A 16,890-nucleotide genomic window follows, 5' to 3' on the forward strand; every position below is an offset into this window, starting at 1 on the left:
ATTACATGTATTTTTGTTGTATCATGATTTGAAAAGGATGTTTTCATTATTACTGCCTTTCTGCATTTGATTGTAATGTTTTTATGCCCTTAATCAGTTGTGCCTATAGTCAATTTTTGTGGAACAGCCAAGTACCACTGAGAAAATGACATATTCCTTTTCGCCTCCATTCCATTTTCTCCAAAATTCTATCATAGCTAACTTTTCTAAAATTCTATTCACATCCTTAACTTCTTTCATCTTTGCTTTGTGAATAGTTTTTTTCTGGTTCTGAGAGAGATAGGTAGAAAACCACTACTAATATAGTTTTGCCCTCTATTTCTTCCTGCAACCCACAACTCCTCTTCTAAGAATTTGGAAGCTATACCACTTGATGCATATATGTTTAGTGTTAAGGACTATGCTTAAGTGAAGGAGTAGGTCAATTCTCTGAGAACCTCCCCTTCTGTGAATCATAACACTTGAAGGAGTTGCAAAACAGCCTTTATTAACACAGATGTTCCTTGTGGATTGGAAATTAAATAAATTGGAGGCAAGAGGGAAGAAAAAAAGGTCAGACAATGCAACTGCCTCTCAGTGGAGAGGTCAAAGAACAACTCCCTCTCATTCTCTTTGTATAATCATCATCTTCTCACATGAAGAGATTGATTCTTCAGCTCCCAGCAGCCATTGGCAGGGGGCTCCCGTATCACAACAGTTTAGTATTGCAATTACTTCATTACATATAGTATCTTTTAGCAAAATATAGTTTATACTCATCCCTTTATTTAGATTCATTTTTACTTTTGTTTGATTTGATATCACAATTTAATCCTGCCTTTTTTTTTTAATTTCAGCTATTACATAATAAATTCTCTCTAGCCTTTAACTTTTATCCTGTGTGTATCTTTCTGCTTCAGATGTATTTCTTGTAAAACAACTTATTGTAGAATTCTAGCTTTTAAATTACTCTGCTGGGGCAGCTCGGTGGTGCAGTGGATAGAGCACCAGCCCTGAAGTCAGGAGGACCTGAATTCAAATCTAGCCTCAAACATTTAATACTTCCCAGCTGTGTGACCCTGGGCATGCCACTTAACCCCAATTGCCTCAGCAAAATAATAATAATAATAATAATAATAATAATAATAATAATAATAATAATAAATAATAAAACTACTCTGCTATCTGCCTCCATTTTATGGGAGAGTTCATCCCATTCACATATACTATTTTAATGACTAACTTTGTATATCCTTCCATCCTACTTTTTCCTTTATACTTCTCTTTCTCCTTTCAACCTTTCCTTCCTTAGCAGTACTTTGCTTCTGACCTTTACTGCTCTACTTTTTTTTTCAATCTCCCCCTTTTCTTTCTCCTTTTCCTTTTTATTTCTCTATGAGACAAACTTCTATAGCATGTTAAGTATGTATATTGTTCCCTCTTTGAGCCAAATCCAATGAGATTAATGTTTAAATAATGCTCACTCTTTCCCCTCCCATTTTCCCTAAAATCTAAAAGATTTTTTGTGCTTCTTCATTTACTGTTTCCTCTTCTTCTCCCAGTACAATTCTTTTACTGCTCCTTAAGTTTTTTTTTTTTTTGTTTTGTTTTGTTTTTTTGGACTATGACATTACAATCAACTTATATTCACATCCTCTTTCTGTGTATGCCCTAACTGCCCTGACAAAGATATAATTCTCATGCCTTACAAGTATTATCTTCCCATGTGAGGATGTATATAGTTCAAACTTTAAATCACATGATTTCTTTCCTGTTTGCTTTTTAAACCTTCTCTTGACTCTTGAATTTGAAGATAAAACTTTGTGTTCAGTTCTGACCTTTTCATCAAAAATAAATGAAAATCCTTCATTTCACTGAATATCTATCTTTTCCCCAGAAAAAGAATGTGCAATTTTTTTTCTGGATATTTGATTTGTGAATGTGGCCCAAGTTCCTTTGTCTTCTGAAATATCACATTTCAGATCTTCTGATCCTTTAATGTGGAAATTGCTAAATCCTGGGTAATCCTGACTGAGCTCCCTCGATATCTGAGTATCTTTCTTTTTGGCTATTTGCAGTACTTTCTCCTTGATATGATAATTCTGAAATTTATCTAAAATATTCCTTGGAGTTTTCATTTTAGGGTTTCTTTCAGGAGAGCAGTGTATTCTTTCACTGACCATTTTGTTTTCTGCTTCTAAGATAGCTTTTCCTTAATGATTTCTTGAAAAGTTGTCCAGGCTCCTTATGTGATCATGGCATTCATGTAGTCTAATAATTCCTAGATTATCCTTCCTGTATCTAGTTTCCAGATTGGTTCTTTTTTTCTAATGACATGTTTTATATAATTCTATTTTTTTTATTTTTTAATATTCCATTTGACTGATTCTTGATGTCTCATTGAGTAATCCCCTTCTATCTGTTCAATTCTAATTTTTATGAATTATTTTCTTTGGTTGCCTTTTTTTACCTCCTTTTTCATTTGGCCAATTGATTTTTTTTATTTGCTTGTTCTTTGCTGAGGCAATTGGGGTAAAGTGACTTGCCAAGGGTCATACAGCTAGGAAGTGTTAAATGTCTGAGGCCAAATTTGAACTCAGATCCTCCAGCCTTCAGGGTCAGTGCCCTATCCACTGTGCCATCTAGCTGCCCCTGCTAATTGTACTTTTAAAGGATCTATGTTCAATGGATTTTTTATCATTTCATCAAATTTATTTTTAATGAGTTGTTTGTTCAGTTAATTTTTATATTTTTCCAAGCTGTTGGATCCTCATTTTTAAGCTTTTATGATTCTCAAATTTTTTTCTCCCATTCTTCCTCTACCTCTTTAAAGATTTTTGAGCTCTTTCAAGAGAACCTTTTGAGCTTGAAAATAGTTCATGTTCTCTTTGGAGTCTTCACATGTAGGCATTTTTTCTACTGCTGTCGTCTTCTGAATTTGTGTTCTGATCATCTCTGTCTCCATGGTAGCTTTTTATGATCAGGGATTTTTTTATTTTTTTGCTCATTTTAAAAAGTTAAGGTCTGTTTCAAAATCACAGGAACAATTTCTCCAAGCTATTTTTTTCAGGGAAACAAGGGAACAGCAGCCTCTTACTGACTTTCTATGAAGTTCTGGCTAGCTCCTCTGAAGGGTTCAGAATAAGTCCTTGCTTCACATTGAGCACCAAAATGTAAAGTTCTTGTCATCTCTCAATTGGAATCCTTCTCTGGGAGGAGATCTCTTTTCTGTATAATCTTTTCTCTGCAAGTAGGTTTCTTGGGAGCTCTGAATCTCCTCCAGCTCTTGTCCTTCCCCAATCCAGACTACTTCTCCAAGCCCAATGTTGTCTTCTTTTATCCTCCCAGAGAATGGGCTTGTGGGAACTCCTTCAACCAATGAGCTTGCTCCTCTTAAAGGTGCAAACTTCTTTTAAACATGTAAACTCCTCCTCAGAAGTTCAAAGGTGTAAACTCCCCCTAAAGGCCAGAACTGAAGGTGTGAATTCTGAGCCAGAGAATTGTTTAGACAACCTGAGTTCTCACCTTGTAATCCTAACTTTCTGCTCTGTATTTTTATGAGTGTTGACAATTTTCCCACTATATTGAGTTGGCCTATCCTGGTCCTGCCTGTTATGCCAGGATTCAAGGATTCCCAGTTTGCATTCTAGAGTGGGGTTGGAGATTGCACAGCTGACCCTCTGGGCCCTTGAGTTCTGCCCAAGTGGCACAAAATTTTACTGACATCCTTCCATGATATCTTAAGCTGGAAAACTGTTTCACTTCAAATGTTTATGGGTTCTATTGCTCCAGAATCCATTCAGAGTTTTGATCTAGCATTGATTCTGAGAGAAACTGAAGAAATTTCAGGCAATATCTGATTTCTCTTATCCATTTTGGTCCTGCTTCCATCTAATTTATGCTTTTTTATGAGTAGTGTTGGAAGGTCAACTTTTCTAACCAGTTCAGGTCTTTTTTTAAATTTTTATTTTAGTAAGTTTATTTACTTTTAATACATATTATTTTATGAATCATGTTAGGAGAGAAAAACTAGTGCAAAAGGGGAAAAAAACCCATGGAAGAGATTAAAAAAAAAAAAGAAAAGAAAAGAAAAGAAAAAAAAAAAAGAAGTGAACATAGCATGTGTTGCTTTACATTCAGGCTCCTTAGTTCCTTTTATAAATACAGATGGTAATTTCTATCAAAAGTCTATTGGGATTGCTTTGGATCACTGAACTACTAAGAAGAACCAAGCCTTTAATAGTTGATCATCACACATTTTCACTGTTACTGTGTAGTGTGTTCTTATCTCTGCTTATTTCACTCAGCATCAGTTCATATAAATCTTTCCAGGCTTTTCTATAATCAGTTTGTTTATAGTTTTTCATAGAATAATAATATTCCATTACCTTCACCACAATCAATCAGTCATTCCCCAATTGATGGGCATCTATGCCTTTAACAATTCTTTGCTACAACAAAAGGAGACACTACAAACATTTTTGCACATGTGGATCCTTTTCTCTCCTTTATGATTTGCTTGGGATACAGATCCAATAATGGCATTGAAAAGGGGTATGCACAGATTGATAGCCCCTTGGGTATCTCTGGAATGGTTGGCATTTCACAACCTCACCAATAATTAATTAGTGTCCCAGTTTTTCCACACCCCCTCCAAGATTTATCATTATCTTTTCCTGTCATTTTAGTCAACCTGAGTGCTGTGAGATGATAGCTCAGAGTTGTTTTAATTTATATTTCTCTTATCAAAAACAATTTAGAGCATTTTTTCATATGCCTTATTGATGACTTTAATTTTATCATTAGAAAATTGTCTGTTCATATCCTTTGAACATTTCTCGATTGAAGAATGACTTGTATTTATAAAAATTTGACACAATTCTTTATATATTTTAGAGATCTTTGTCAGAAAGACTGGCTGCAAAAAAAAAAAAATCCCCAGTTTTCTACTTCCCATTAATTCTTGTTTCTGTTGGTTTTGTTTATGCAAAAAAATAGTTTAATATAAACAAAGTTATCTATTTTGCCGTTCACAATGCACTGCAGTTTTATTTTGGTCATAAATTCCTCTCTTCTCCAAAGATCTCCATAAATCCCTTGCTCTTCTAATTTGCTTATGGTATTGTTCTTAATGCCCAAATCATAGCATGAGGTATGAGATACAGGTCTATGCTGAATTTCTGGCTTATTGTTTTTAAGTTTTGCCAGCAATTTTGTCAAATTGTGAGTTCTTATTGCAGAACTGGAATTTGAGGAATTTCAAACACTAGATTATAATAAGCCTTGATTATTTTGCTATATCTACCATTCTATTTTGTAGCATCTGAAAAAGAAGCATTTACTAGTTCTGCCTTTCTGCATTTGATTTTGAGGGTTTTATGCCCTAATACATCATCACTTTTAGTGTAGGTTCTATGTACTACAGAGAAAAAAGTATATTATTTTGTATTCCCATTTAATTCTCCAAATAGAATTTTAGAAAGGTTAGATATGATAGACCAAGGTCTATTTCTTGTGTCAATTTATCTAATTCTGATAGAACAAGATTGAGATCCCCCACTAGTGTAGTGTTGCTGTCTATTTTTCCTTGCATTTCTCTCAACTTCTCGAGGAACTTGGTACATATATATTTAGTATTGATATTACTTTGTTATCTATGATACCCTTTATCAAGAAGTAGTTTCCCTTCTTATTTATTTTAATTAGATCTGTTTTTGCTTTTGCTTGATCTGAGCTCATTATCGCTTACTTTGATTTTTTTTTTTTTTAGCTGAAGCATAACAGATTCTGCTCCAGACTTTTACCTTTACTCTGTATGTATCTGTCTGTTTCAAATGTATTTCTTGTAAACAACATATTATAATATTCTGGATGTTAATCCGCTCTGCTATGTACTTCCATTTTATGGGAGAATTCATCCCATTCAAATTCAAAATTACTAATTTAGTATTTCCTGCCATCCATTTCCTCTAGTTATACTCTTCTCTCTCCTTTCCCTCTTTCCTTTGATGTTTTCCTTATATCATCACATTAAAATCAGCTTATATTCATGCCTTCTTAGTACACCCCTGACAAAGATATACTTCTCAAGAGTTATATGTATCATCTCCCCTAAATTATTACTTTCTAGGAATTTGCAACATTCCTTGAATTGGGAATTCTGGATTTTGATGGTAATATCTTGAATGTTTTCATCTGAAAGTTTCTTTCAGGAGGTGATCACTGGATTTTTTTTTTCAATTTCTATTTTGCTTTCTGATTCTAAGATATTGGAGGTACTTTTCCTTTATAATTTCTTGGAGGGTAAATGATGTGTAGAATCTTTTTTTTTTTTTTTTTAATCATGGCTTTCAGATGATCCAACAATTCTTAAATTATATCACTTTGATCTATTTTTTTCTGATAAGAGTTTATTTTTATTTCCCTTTTTAACTTTCTTTTAATTTTTCAGTCTTTTGATTTTGTTTTATTGAAACAATTTATATCTTATGGAACCAATCACCTTCACCTGATTAATTCTTATTTTTAAGGAATTATTTTTCTTCAATGAAATTTTTATCTCTTTTAGCAAGTTCTTTTCTTCTATCATAATTTTATTGCAATGTCCTCATTTATTTTCCCATTTTTTCCCACTGATTATTTGATTTTTAAAAAATCATTTGTTTAGAAGTACCTACCTTTCACTCTGCCACTCTGCCATCAACATTAATGAAAAAGAAATAGAGAAGAGACGTAATCTTAGGACCCACTTTTTAAAAACTCATCTGGGAATTCTTGTTGGACTTGTTTCTACTCTTCATTTTCTCTTGTAATCATTTGATTATAAACATTTTAAAAATAATTGTCACCTGAATTCCTGTCTTGAGTTTACCCTTCACCATTATAATTTTTTTAGCATTAGCTTCTTTTGTTTGTTTGTTTTTGTTTATTTTTTCCTGTTTATTTCTTCATTTAAAATTTTAATATTAGAGTTGGAGTCTCCTCTTCTCCATAAGTAGTGTTGAGAATATATATAGCAAAGTTAAAAGTTTATAGTTTTTTTAAATAGGTGTTAGTAGCCTTCATTCCACTTTTCCATCACTAGCATCATTAAACAAAAAAGAAAAGGAGAAGAGAAGAAATACTGGAAGCTACTTATGGAGTAAACTTGAGAAAAATTTTCTTAACCTGAAAAGTCAAGAAGGATTAGGATTCAGTAAACATTATTAGATTTGGCAAATAAGAGATGATTGGCAACAGGAGAAAATAGTTTCAGTCAAATTATGTAGTAGAAAGCCAGACAACAAATAATTTAGAAGAAAGTAAGAGAAAGAAAGGAAACGGAGCCTCAGCATGTAAACTATTTCCAAAGAGTTGAAAGTTCCAGAATGATATCTAGCATGGACAGACAAATCAAATGAAGACATTTTTAGGTATGCAGAAAGACATGGTTGTGTCTATAGACAGCAGGAAAAGTAACAAGAAAATAGTGAGAGATTCCAGCTTATTATGGGAGTATAGATAGCATGGGACAATATTTGAAGAAGATTATATGGAATTAGACCAATGAGGTAAATTGAAGTGTTCTTCACAGCAAGAAATGGGGTTATTTAATAATAATAATAATAATAATAATAATAATAATAATAATAATAATAATAAATAGACTACTGGTCAAGAATGAAATGACTTACATAAAGTACTTCGTCACCCTGGAGGTATTATATAAATGCAATTGCTTAAACTAAAACAATTTGAAAAATGTTTTAAGAGAAAAAAAAAAAATAAAGATCTGAGCTTAATTCAGACTTCAGATGCCTACCTTTGTGCTTGGTTTTGTTTTGGGCTTTTTGCTGAGGCAAAAAGTTGAGTGATTTGCCCAAAGTCACACAGCTAACAAATGAGAAGTGTCTGAAACCAGATTAGAACTCAGGTCCTACTGAATTCAGGCCTGGTACTCTATCCACTGTGCCCCCTAGCTGTCCTCTAGCTGTATGATCTTAAACAAGTCATTTAACAACTGTTTTCCTCCATTTCCTGTATTGTAAAAGGGATAATAATATTTCTTATTTTATTATGATCTAGAAATGAGACAATATTTATCAAAAAAAAAAAAACAAAAAAAAATGCATTTAACATGGTTCCTGGCACAAGAAAAGGGCTTTATAAATGCAATAAAAACAGTCATGGATAATAACATTTAAATAGCATTTTAAAATTTGCAAAACTTTATATATATATATATATATATATATGCATGTGTGTGTGTATATATATACATATATATCTATGTATATGTATATATATTTTTTCTTTTGAAATTTAAATAACCCTGGTAAGTAAGTAATATTATTACTTATATTTTAAAGATGAGGAAACTCAAACTGAGCTATATTGCCTTTACAAGGACCACACAATACATAATTGTCTGTGGAAGGATTTGAGCTTAGATCTTCCTGTCTCCAACTCTGATATTAAGACAAACTATCCTGTTTCGTTTAATGAGTCTTAATGTTAGTAGCAAATTCTAATTCTTCTAAAAGAAAAGCAAAAGGAACAGATCATAATTCTGCTTTTGAAAATAAAATTGTAAATAAATGTTCTTTTTGTGTGTAGGTATCAGAGCAAAGTAGGTCAAACTGTTGATTATTCTTTCAGAAAAAGATTGGAGGTCTAGTGCAGATACTTAAAATATATTAACAGCTAAGGAAGTTACAGTGATGTCAAATAGACATGTGGCTGGAACCAGGAATTCCAGCTTTTAGGTGGGAGGAGGGGCTTGCAAGAGGGCCAAAAATAAATAAATAAATAAATGAAACAGATATGGCACAGAAGGTAGGGACTATCCATTCCCTACTAAAAGAAAATAATTTGAAATGAAGAAGTTCCTATGACCAGATACATGCTCTTTTTTCCCATAATATTCAATCCTGTTATACTTTTGTAAGTATATGGGCATATTTTTAATATGGCTACACATTCAAATTTCCTTATAGTTCTTTCCATGGACATCCGATTGTTTTTTCTTTATAACATCATGAACTAGTTTATAATTACTTAATGGGACACTGTCATGTTACTGAGATTTTTAAAGCTTACTATATGCCTATTTTCTTTGAGGTGGGAGGCTCTTAAAACTCACAGATAAACACATACATACACTGACATCCATATTGTCACTTTTTCAAGAGGATATCAAGTTAGTCTGTTTCCCTCCCCAAATAAAAATTGCATAACAAAGATACAATGATATTTCTGTAACCATTTTGAGATATTTTTAATTTATAGAGTGCTGATCAAAATCTGTTGCAGATGATAATTATGCCAGGTTTATTACTCAAACACTAAAAAAATGATTTTAAAAGATCTTTAAGAGACTTATACCAGATTTTATTTCTCAAAGAGCTTCCATTTATGGAACATTTGATTAAATTATTCCCTTTTTTCACATTCTCTGCAAATAATAAATCACTGAAAAAAACAAAAAACAAATAGATTTTTAGTTCTAAAAATAACCTCTTTCACAGGAAGAAGAGCTAAGGAAGAGTGGGGAAGCCAAATATGCCCACTTGAGTGATGAACTTCATGTGTTAATAGAAGTCTTTGCTCCACCTGGGGAAGCTTATTCACGTATGAGTCATGCATTGGAAGAGATCAAAAAGTTCCTTGTTCCAGTAAGTGTTTGACATAATTTTATCTACAAGTTGTTGTCTTTCCTTACAACTGAATGTTATTTTGATATTACCTTACAATTACAAAGCAACTGCCATTCATCATCATTAGAGTAAGTCTGATTAAAAGGAAGAAAAACTAAAATTGAAGTGAGAGAACTTGGGTTTATATCCCAGTTCAGACATTATTAAGTGTGACCTTGGTCAAACATAAACGTTTTTATAGGCTTCAGTTTCTTAATCTGCATAATTGAAGGGCTTGCTTTTAACTCTCTAAAGGATCTTCCAGCTCTAAATAAGTTAACCTTTAGTTTATATTGAGTTTTAATTTCCATGTGTCCTAAAAGGTTCAGGCATTTAGTAAATTATTTTAAACAAATGTTTATTGAATAAAATGCAATTGAATTCCTAGGGTCATAGGTTTTAAATTAGAAAAGGAAGTTTAGAGAGAGGAAACTGAGCCTCATAGAGATAAAATGTTTTACTCTCAGAATTACAACTAATAAATGTCTGAAGTTGGGTTTCAACCCAGTGGAGTTCCACACTAAGCTCAATTAAATGAATTTATTTTATTTTATTATATCAATTATGGAAACACATGCATATTTAAGAAACTGGGAAGAGGGAAAGAGAGAAGATTATCCAGGTTTGGTACTCATATTTTTTTGGTAATGGACTCAACAATATACTGTTTTTTTGGCCTTAGAGCACCTGACAAGAAATGTAAGCCTAAAATAAATTTCATTGATGATTTTATCTGTGAAAGTCTATTGATTGCTGTGTTGGAATTCTGCTTGTTTATTTGTTTGTTTTACATTGAACATTGTCAGCACTTGAATTCAGTCTCAGGTTGATGGGAAATTTCAATCTTTCTCCAAGGTTTTCTTAGAAAAAATGGGCTAGAGCATAATGGAAAATTGACACATATTCTTTTTAGAGGTGTCCATCTGTTTTACCATCAATCCCTCATATTCTGGGTTTTAATCAATGCTTTAAGTTCCTTTTAAGGCTTTTATGAAAGATGCCATCAATACATCCCAATAATATACTCAAAATATATATTAAGACAGTATTTTTATTAAATAAGAGTATTGAGTAATAAGGATTTATAAAGTAACATATTCATTAGCATTGTATTGGATATTCCTGAGGATATAGCCACAATTTCTGATCTCTAATTCTATTTTCTTATATGAAAAATGAGGCTTTATAATGTGTTATTTGATTATTTTTATTAGCTCCACCTCATATGTCTTGACATCTATTATAGTCTGAATCTAGGTATTAAGTAGAAAATTGAAACAATTCTTTAGCTAATTAAAACACAAATTTTAGAGTCCTTAGTTATTTCCTATATTTACTAATGCCATTCCAATGAAAATCTCTATAGTAAGTAATTTAGGTTAATATGTTATAAAGTGTTTTTTCACTCATAGTCTACAACTGCCCTATACAACTGTCCTCATTTCTTTTCACAATGTTATTGAAGAACTAGTCATCTAGAATGATATTGTACTGGAGAAAAAATAAATATCTTGTTATTTGAGTCACAAATAGGCTTATATTTCATAAATGTCATCTTATAATATTTCATATTCAACAAAATTTGTTATATGATGTGCTATATATTAAACCATACACATTAGAGGGCTTAATGCTATCATAGGTTAACTCTACTATAGAAGTATATTACAGAAGCCATTTGTTCATTCATTCTATTAGCTATCAAGCAACCCCAAAATAACTGCTGGGGTTGTTTTATCATAATTGAGAAAATATTTGTGAATCTAGATAGAAATTGAGAAGCTAGATCTGGAAGAAAAGGAGAAGATAATAAATGCATTATTATTTATAGAATGTTATTATGAAGGGTATATCAAATTATTTATCCTGCATTACTAGAGTTTATGGCTTCTAATGGATAGTACACAGAAAAAATAAATTAAAAAGGAAACTTTAATCAAATGTATGTTATCTGTAAACAACCAGTTAAACATTTACTTTGGTAATAGACAGATTAGAAATTATATGTTAGGGCAACTTTCTAATCATTTAACAATAGAGGGGTCACATATCAAAGGGTTTTTGAATAACAAAGGATAATAATTTGGCAATCTAGAAAGTAATTATACCAACTAAGGGCATGAATTGACACAACTTTTCTAGATAGAGATAAGTTATGTGTCTGAGATCATAGAGAATTACATTGTTCTAGGGTCCATTTCTTAAACTATGGTTCATGAATTGCTATAAGTTCCTGTAACTCAATATGGAAGTCAAGAAATTATTATATATTATCATTAAATGTTTTAGAGGCCCTGATCTAGGGAACTTAGATAGAAAACGTGAATGTAAATAATTCAGTTATGATGCATGTAATCGAAAATCATTTGAGGAATGTAAATAAAGGAACAAAAGTATAAGAATAGAAATGGCAATCCTAATACTTGAGCAAAAGCATGGAAAAGTGATTGGAGGAAGAACAATAAATTGATCTTGGAGAAGAGACAGTCTGAGAGGAGTCCAATTCAGAGTGATACTTTCATTTTCACAGTATTACCTTAAATTTTTTTTTTCTTTCACATTCTTATAAATCACTCTGAAAGGGAAAGTATCACATTAAATTTGCATAATGGAATCAAATCTTGCATCTTTTAATATTTCCTCCCATAATAATCATATCCAACTCTATTCCATTACTCTAATTCCTCTCATGAATTATTGAAACATAATAATAATGAAGATTCCTTAAATTATGTATTATTAATAACATATAGTATTTTATAGTCTACCAAATCCATTGTCTCATTTAAACTTCACAGGAATCACTCAACTTTCCAAAATTTCCAAATTTGCTAACCAAAGTGTTTCTTATGGTTAAACATAGAATAAATGTTCAGTTATTGTTAACTGAAAGAGTAAATGGAAGGATTAATTTTCTGCTATGGAAAGTAAGTGCTATGTAGATACTGTCTATAATCATATATAGCTTTGAGATGTTAACTAATATAAAAGCTCAAAAAAATAATGTAATGAAATGGATAGGCTAGATATTATCATCTACTCCATCTTTTTCATCCTCATAGTCAATCATTTGTAAAAATCTTTCAATTTTAACTTGGTAACATCTCTGTCATGTGTACTCTTCTTTATTCTGGCACATCTATAGTCATTGTGTAAGTTTTTGTTATCTCATGTCTGAACTATTGTAATAGCCTGCTGGTTGCTCTGCCAGGTTTATAAGTTTCTCTCCATTTCAGTATGTTATCCCGTCAACTGTCTAAGTGATCTTTCAAAAAGGCACATTTGACTACATTAGTGCTTATTCAAACTCTGGAGGCCCCCTGTGACTTTAAGAGTCATTTATAAAAATCTTTATTTAAAGTTTAAAGTACTTCATAACCTCTTCCCTAACCTTTCCAAGTTATTCATACTAGCCATAGTGCTGACTTCCCCATTCTAACATACTCAAGCAATGTGATCCAATGACACTGGACTTTTTTTTTCCCCCTCAAACACTGTACTCCTTATTCCAACTCTAGGTATTTCCCCATGCCTGGAAATTTTGGTCTCCCAGAGAAAATTCCACCATTTATAGGAAGTCTGTCCTGATTATTTTTAATTCCAACAACCTAATTATTTTCAATTTACCATTTTTGTAGCTTATTTAACATAATTATTTGCATAATTCTTCTCCATTAGGTAAGAAGCTCCTTGGGAGTATAGGTGGTATTGAGGTGGAGTAAGATGGTGGAGAGTACATACCTGTCACTCTAAGTTCCCCTTCTACCCTCACTACTAATTACCAAATTTGGCCTCAGAAATAATGTTTGACTGGCAAAATCCACGAATATTTAGAGTACAACAAATTACCAGCTGAAGATAATATGGAAAATTGCAAGCAAAAGTTTGTCCTGAGAGAGCAGGAGAAGGCCAGCACAGGCAGGGAGGAAGAACATGGAGGCTAGCACACTAAGTGGACAGAGGACAAATGGAAAATTTGCAGGGAGGACTCTACCACAGTTTGGCTGCTCTGCTTTGATTGCAAAGCAGTAGATTGTCAGAGAAGTAAAGCAGGGACCACAGCACAGCTCTGCAGCCTCATTCTGCAGCTGCGGGACTTTTGTCCAAGGCAGCTACACTTTTGCATGGGGAAGGGGGGGCTCTGCCCAGGGCAGTGGAACTTCTGCAGCGGGGCAGCACTGCAAGGCTCTTCCCAGGGCACTTCCGCAGCTCAACCACTCTTTGCAGTTGGTTTTCAGGACAGCTATTGTTCCTCTATCTATGCTTGTTCTGTAGAGGAAGCTGGTAACCTCCTTGCCCTGAAGACAGACCCTAAGGGTTTAAAAAAAATAGTAAAAAAGCCAAGAAAAGTCTATAGATAGCTTCTATACAGAAAGAGAGCGGGTTTTCAACCCTGAGGAGACTAGTAGCAGACAGTTTCCAGACAATTTGGAACTATGCTCAAAAAGTTATCAAACTGTGCATACCCTTTGATCCAGGTGCTACTACTGGGCTTATACCCCAAGGAAATACTAAAGAAGGGAAAGGGACCTGTGTATGCCAAAATGTTTGTGGCAGACCTTTTTGTAGTGGCTAGAAACTGGAAAATGAATGGATGTCCATCAATTGGAAAATGATTGGATAAATTATGGTATATGAATGTTATGGAATATTATTGTTCTGTAAGTAATGACCAACAAGAGGAATACAGAGAGATTTGGAGAGACTTACATCAACTGATGCTGAGTGAAACGAGAAGAACCAGAAGATCACTATACAGTGATAATTGAAATTTCTTGCAACTCCAGCATTCTATGAAAACATTATTCTAACTAGTCCATAAAGTTGTTTTTCTTTTCCAATTGAATTAAGACAAAGATAAATGTTTCTCACATATGTTAAGTGAGAAATAGATACATAATGCCATTCTCAGGTTCCATTCTCTAGTATAAAAAGCAGAATGAAATTTTTCACCACTTTTTTTTTATCATTTTGCTATTTTTATCATTTGTATTTATCTTAAAGCCACCATCAAACAGGACTTTTTGTGTTCTATTTAAAAGTCTCCTATTATATGGTACTTATAGATTGTAATTCTTTTGTAATAATATAGTAATTCTTCTAATTTTCTTATAATATTTATATTTGTAGGTCATGTATGCAATTTGATCTTATCTTATTAATTGATGTTAGATATTGGTCTATATCCAGTTACTCCCAAACTGCTTTGCAAAATTTTCCAACAATTTTTACCAAACAATGAATTATTGTCCTGAATCTTGTTTAGTTGTTGCTGTAGATTTTATATTTATTCGCTTCCATACATTTCTATTTGTTAGCTGACATTAGATGGTTTTAATAATCACTACCTTACAATATAGTTTAAGATTTGGTACTGCTAACCTCCTTCTTTTACTTTTTAATAATTGTTTTCCTTTGATATTTTGGAATTTTTGCTAATTCAAAAGAATTAGTGATTGTTTCTACTTCTGTAAGATAATTTTTGGTAATTTAAGTGGCATGTAATTGCATATATAAATTAGTTGAGCAAAATTATCATATTATTATGTTATTTATAATTTTATTACATTATTATACAATAATATTATATTATGTCAATTTTATTTAAATTAACATGTTATTTATGTTTATGTTAATTATTTATTAATATTAATATGATTATTATTATACCTTAACTATCCCTGAACAATTAATATTTCTCCAATAATTTAACTCTGATTTTATTTATATTAAAGGTTTTTTAACAGTAAATATATAATAATAAAAAGTTAATTTTAAATATTGGAAAATATAAAAATATTTTAAATGCAACATAAAATATGAATAGATAGACAGATAGATAGATAGATAGATAGATAGATAGATAGATAAATGATAGGTGGATACAGCAGGCATATATAGACAAATAATAAATGATAGACAAATCTTAAAAAAATATAAATGTCTATAGATACATATGCACCTATAATCAAATCATTAATCTTAGAACAATATTTAAGCATCCTAACATGTTTTCAACCAAGTCAATTATCTTCCTTTTCTAGTTTAATAGTACTTATTTCCTTTAGGACAAAGACTGTATTGTGCATTTCCTTTTCCTGATAATAGCTAGGCTAATTACTTACAAATAGCAAAAATTCAATAGTTTTTTGTGGAGTTAAATTGAATAACACAGAAATTCAATATTTTAAGTTCATTTTGTGGAAGAAAAATGTGATTTTTAAAATAACATATAAGAAAATATTAGAACCCCAAATTTTGTGAAAAAAAATATAACTTTAAGATAAATTAATTAGTTCCTATTTAAAACTAAAAAAAAAAAAAAAAATGGATTTACTCTGAAATATCACCAAGGGGGCAGCTAGGTGGCACAGTGGATAGAGCACCAGCCCTGAATTCAGGAGGACCCGAGTTCAAATCTGGTCTCAGACATTTAACACTTACTAGCTGTGTGACCCTGGGCAAGTCACTTAACCCCAGCCTCAGAAAAAGAAAAAAAAAATCACCAAAAGTGTTTTTGGATAATAATATGCTATTGAAAACATAAGGAATGACAAGTCATCAGTTAACTGATAGATCTATCAAATTTCAAATCAAGTAATTTTTTTTTTTTTTTTTTATGGGAATTCATTGATGTTGGCTGAAACAGTAACAACTAGCTTGGCACTTCTTTTTAATCCACAATATAATCAGTGCTACAAAATACATTATTGCATGGTAAAACAAGATATTTTGACTATTTTGTTTAATAAATTTTTGTTGTGGTAGTACTTGTCTTTGTGGTTGTGGATGCATGGCTGTATGTTAGTCATGATTGCATTAGTATGAGTGTTCTTTGCAATAATACAGATATCTTCCTATGCTCTGAGATTTTGTCCATGTCTTTCCAAAATTCTCTGAAGTGGGTCCACATAATCTACTAAAAAGCTCATTTTCTCTTAATGTTTCAGATAGCCCTGTTGTCTATTATCTTTCCCTATGATTTGTCCATCTCCTTATCATACAGTTTTGAAGCTGCATGGTTTACTGAAGTTAGCATTACATTTCTAGTCAAAGACCTGAGCTTTATAGCTTTGTTATTTGTTCCTGTGTGACCATAAACCAGTCACTTCATCTAAATGTTGCTCATTTTCCTCATCTCTTAAATGAGGAATTTGTAATAGATAATCACCAAAAACATTATAGTTCTTAGTGCTGTAATACTAATATGTACTATATACTATATATATATATATAT

At 31.9% G+C, this 16,890-nt stretch overlaps 1 protein-coding gene across 4 annotated transcripts in view; it reads left to right on the forward strand.

Annotated features, from left to right (window-relative positions):
• KHDRBS2 (KH RNA binding domain containing, signal transduction associated 2) overlaps window positions 1-16,890 on the forward strand; it is a 977,363-nt gene that overhangs the window by 567,126 nt on the left and 393,347 nt on the right. For 3 of the 4 annotated variants that reach the window (XR_012489266.1, XR_012489267.1, XM_074310599.1), the window contains exon 5: window positions 9,486-9,632. The exons of the other annotated variant lie outside the window; for it this stretch is intronic. Coding sequence is in view for 1 of the 3 variants with exons in the window: in XM_074310599.1 (XP_074166700.1) it covers window positions 9,486-9,632 (147 nt within the window). In the remaining 2 variants the exon portion in view is untranslated. The remainder of the gene's footprint in view (window positions 1-9,485; window positions 9,633-16,890) is intronic. 4 annotated transcript variants of the gene reach the window in all.

Source organism: Sminthopsis crassicaudata, chromosome 4 (genome assembly GCF_048593235.1).
Source record: "Sminthopsis crassicaudata isolate SCR6 chromosome 4, ASM4859323v1, whole genome shotgun sequence".
In the NCBI taxonomy this organism is placed as follows: Eukaryota; Metazoa; Chordata; class Mammalia; order Dasyuromorphia; family Dasyuridae; genus Sminthopsis; species Sminthopsis crassicaudata.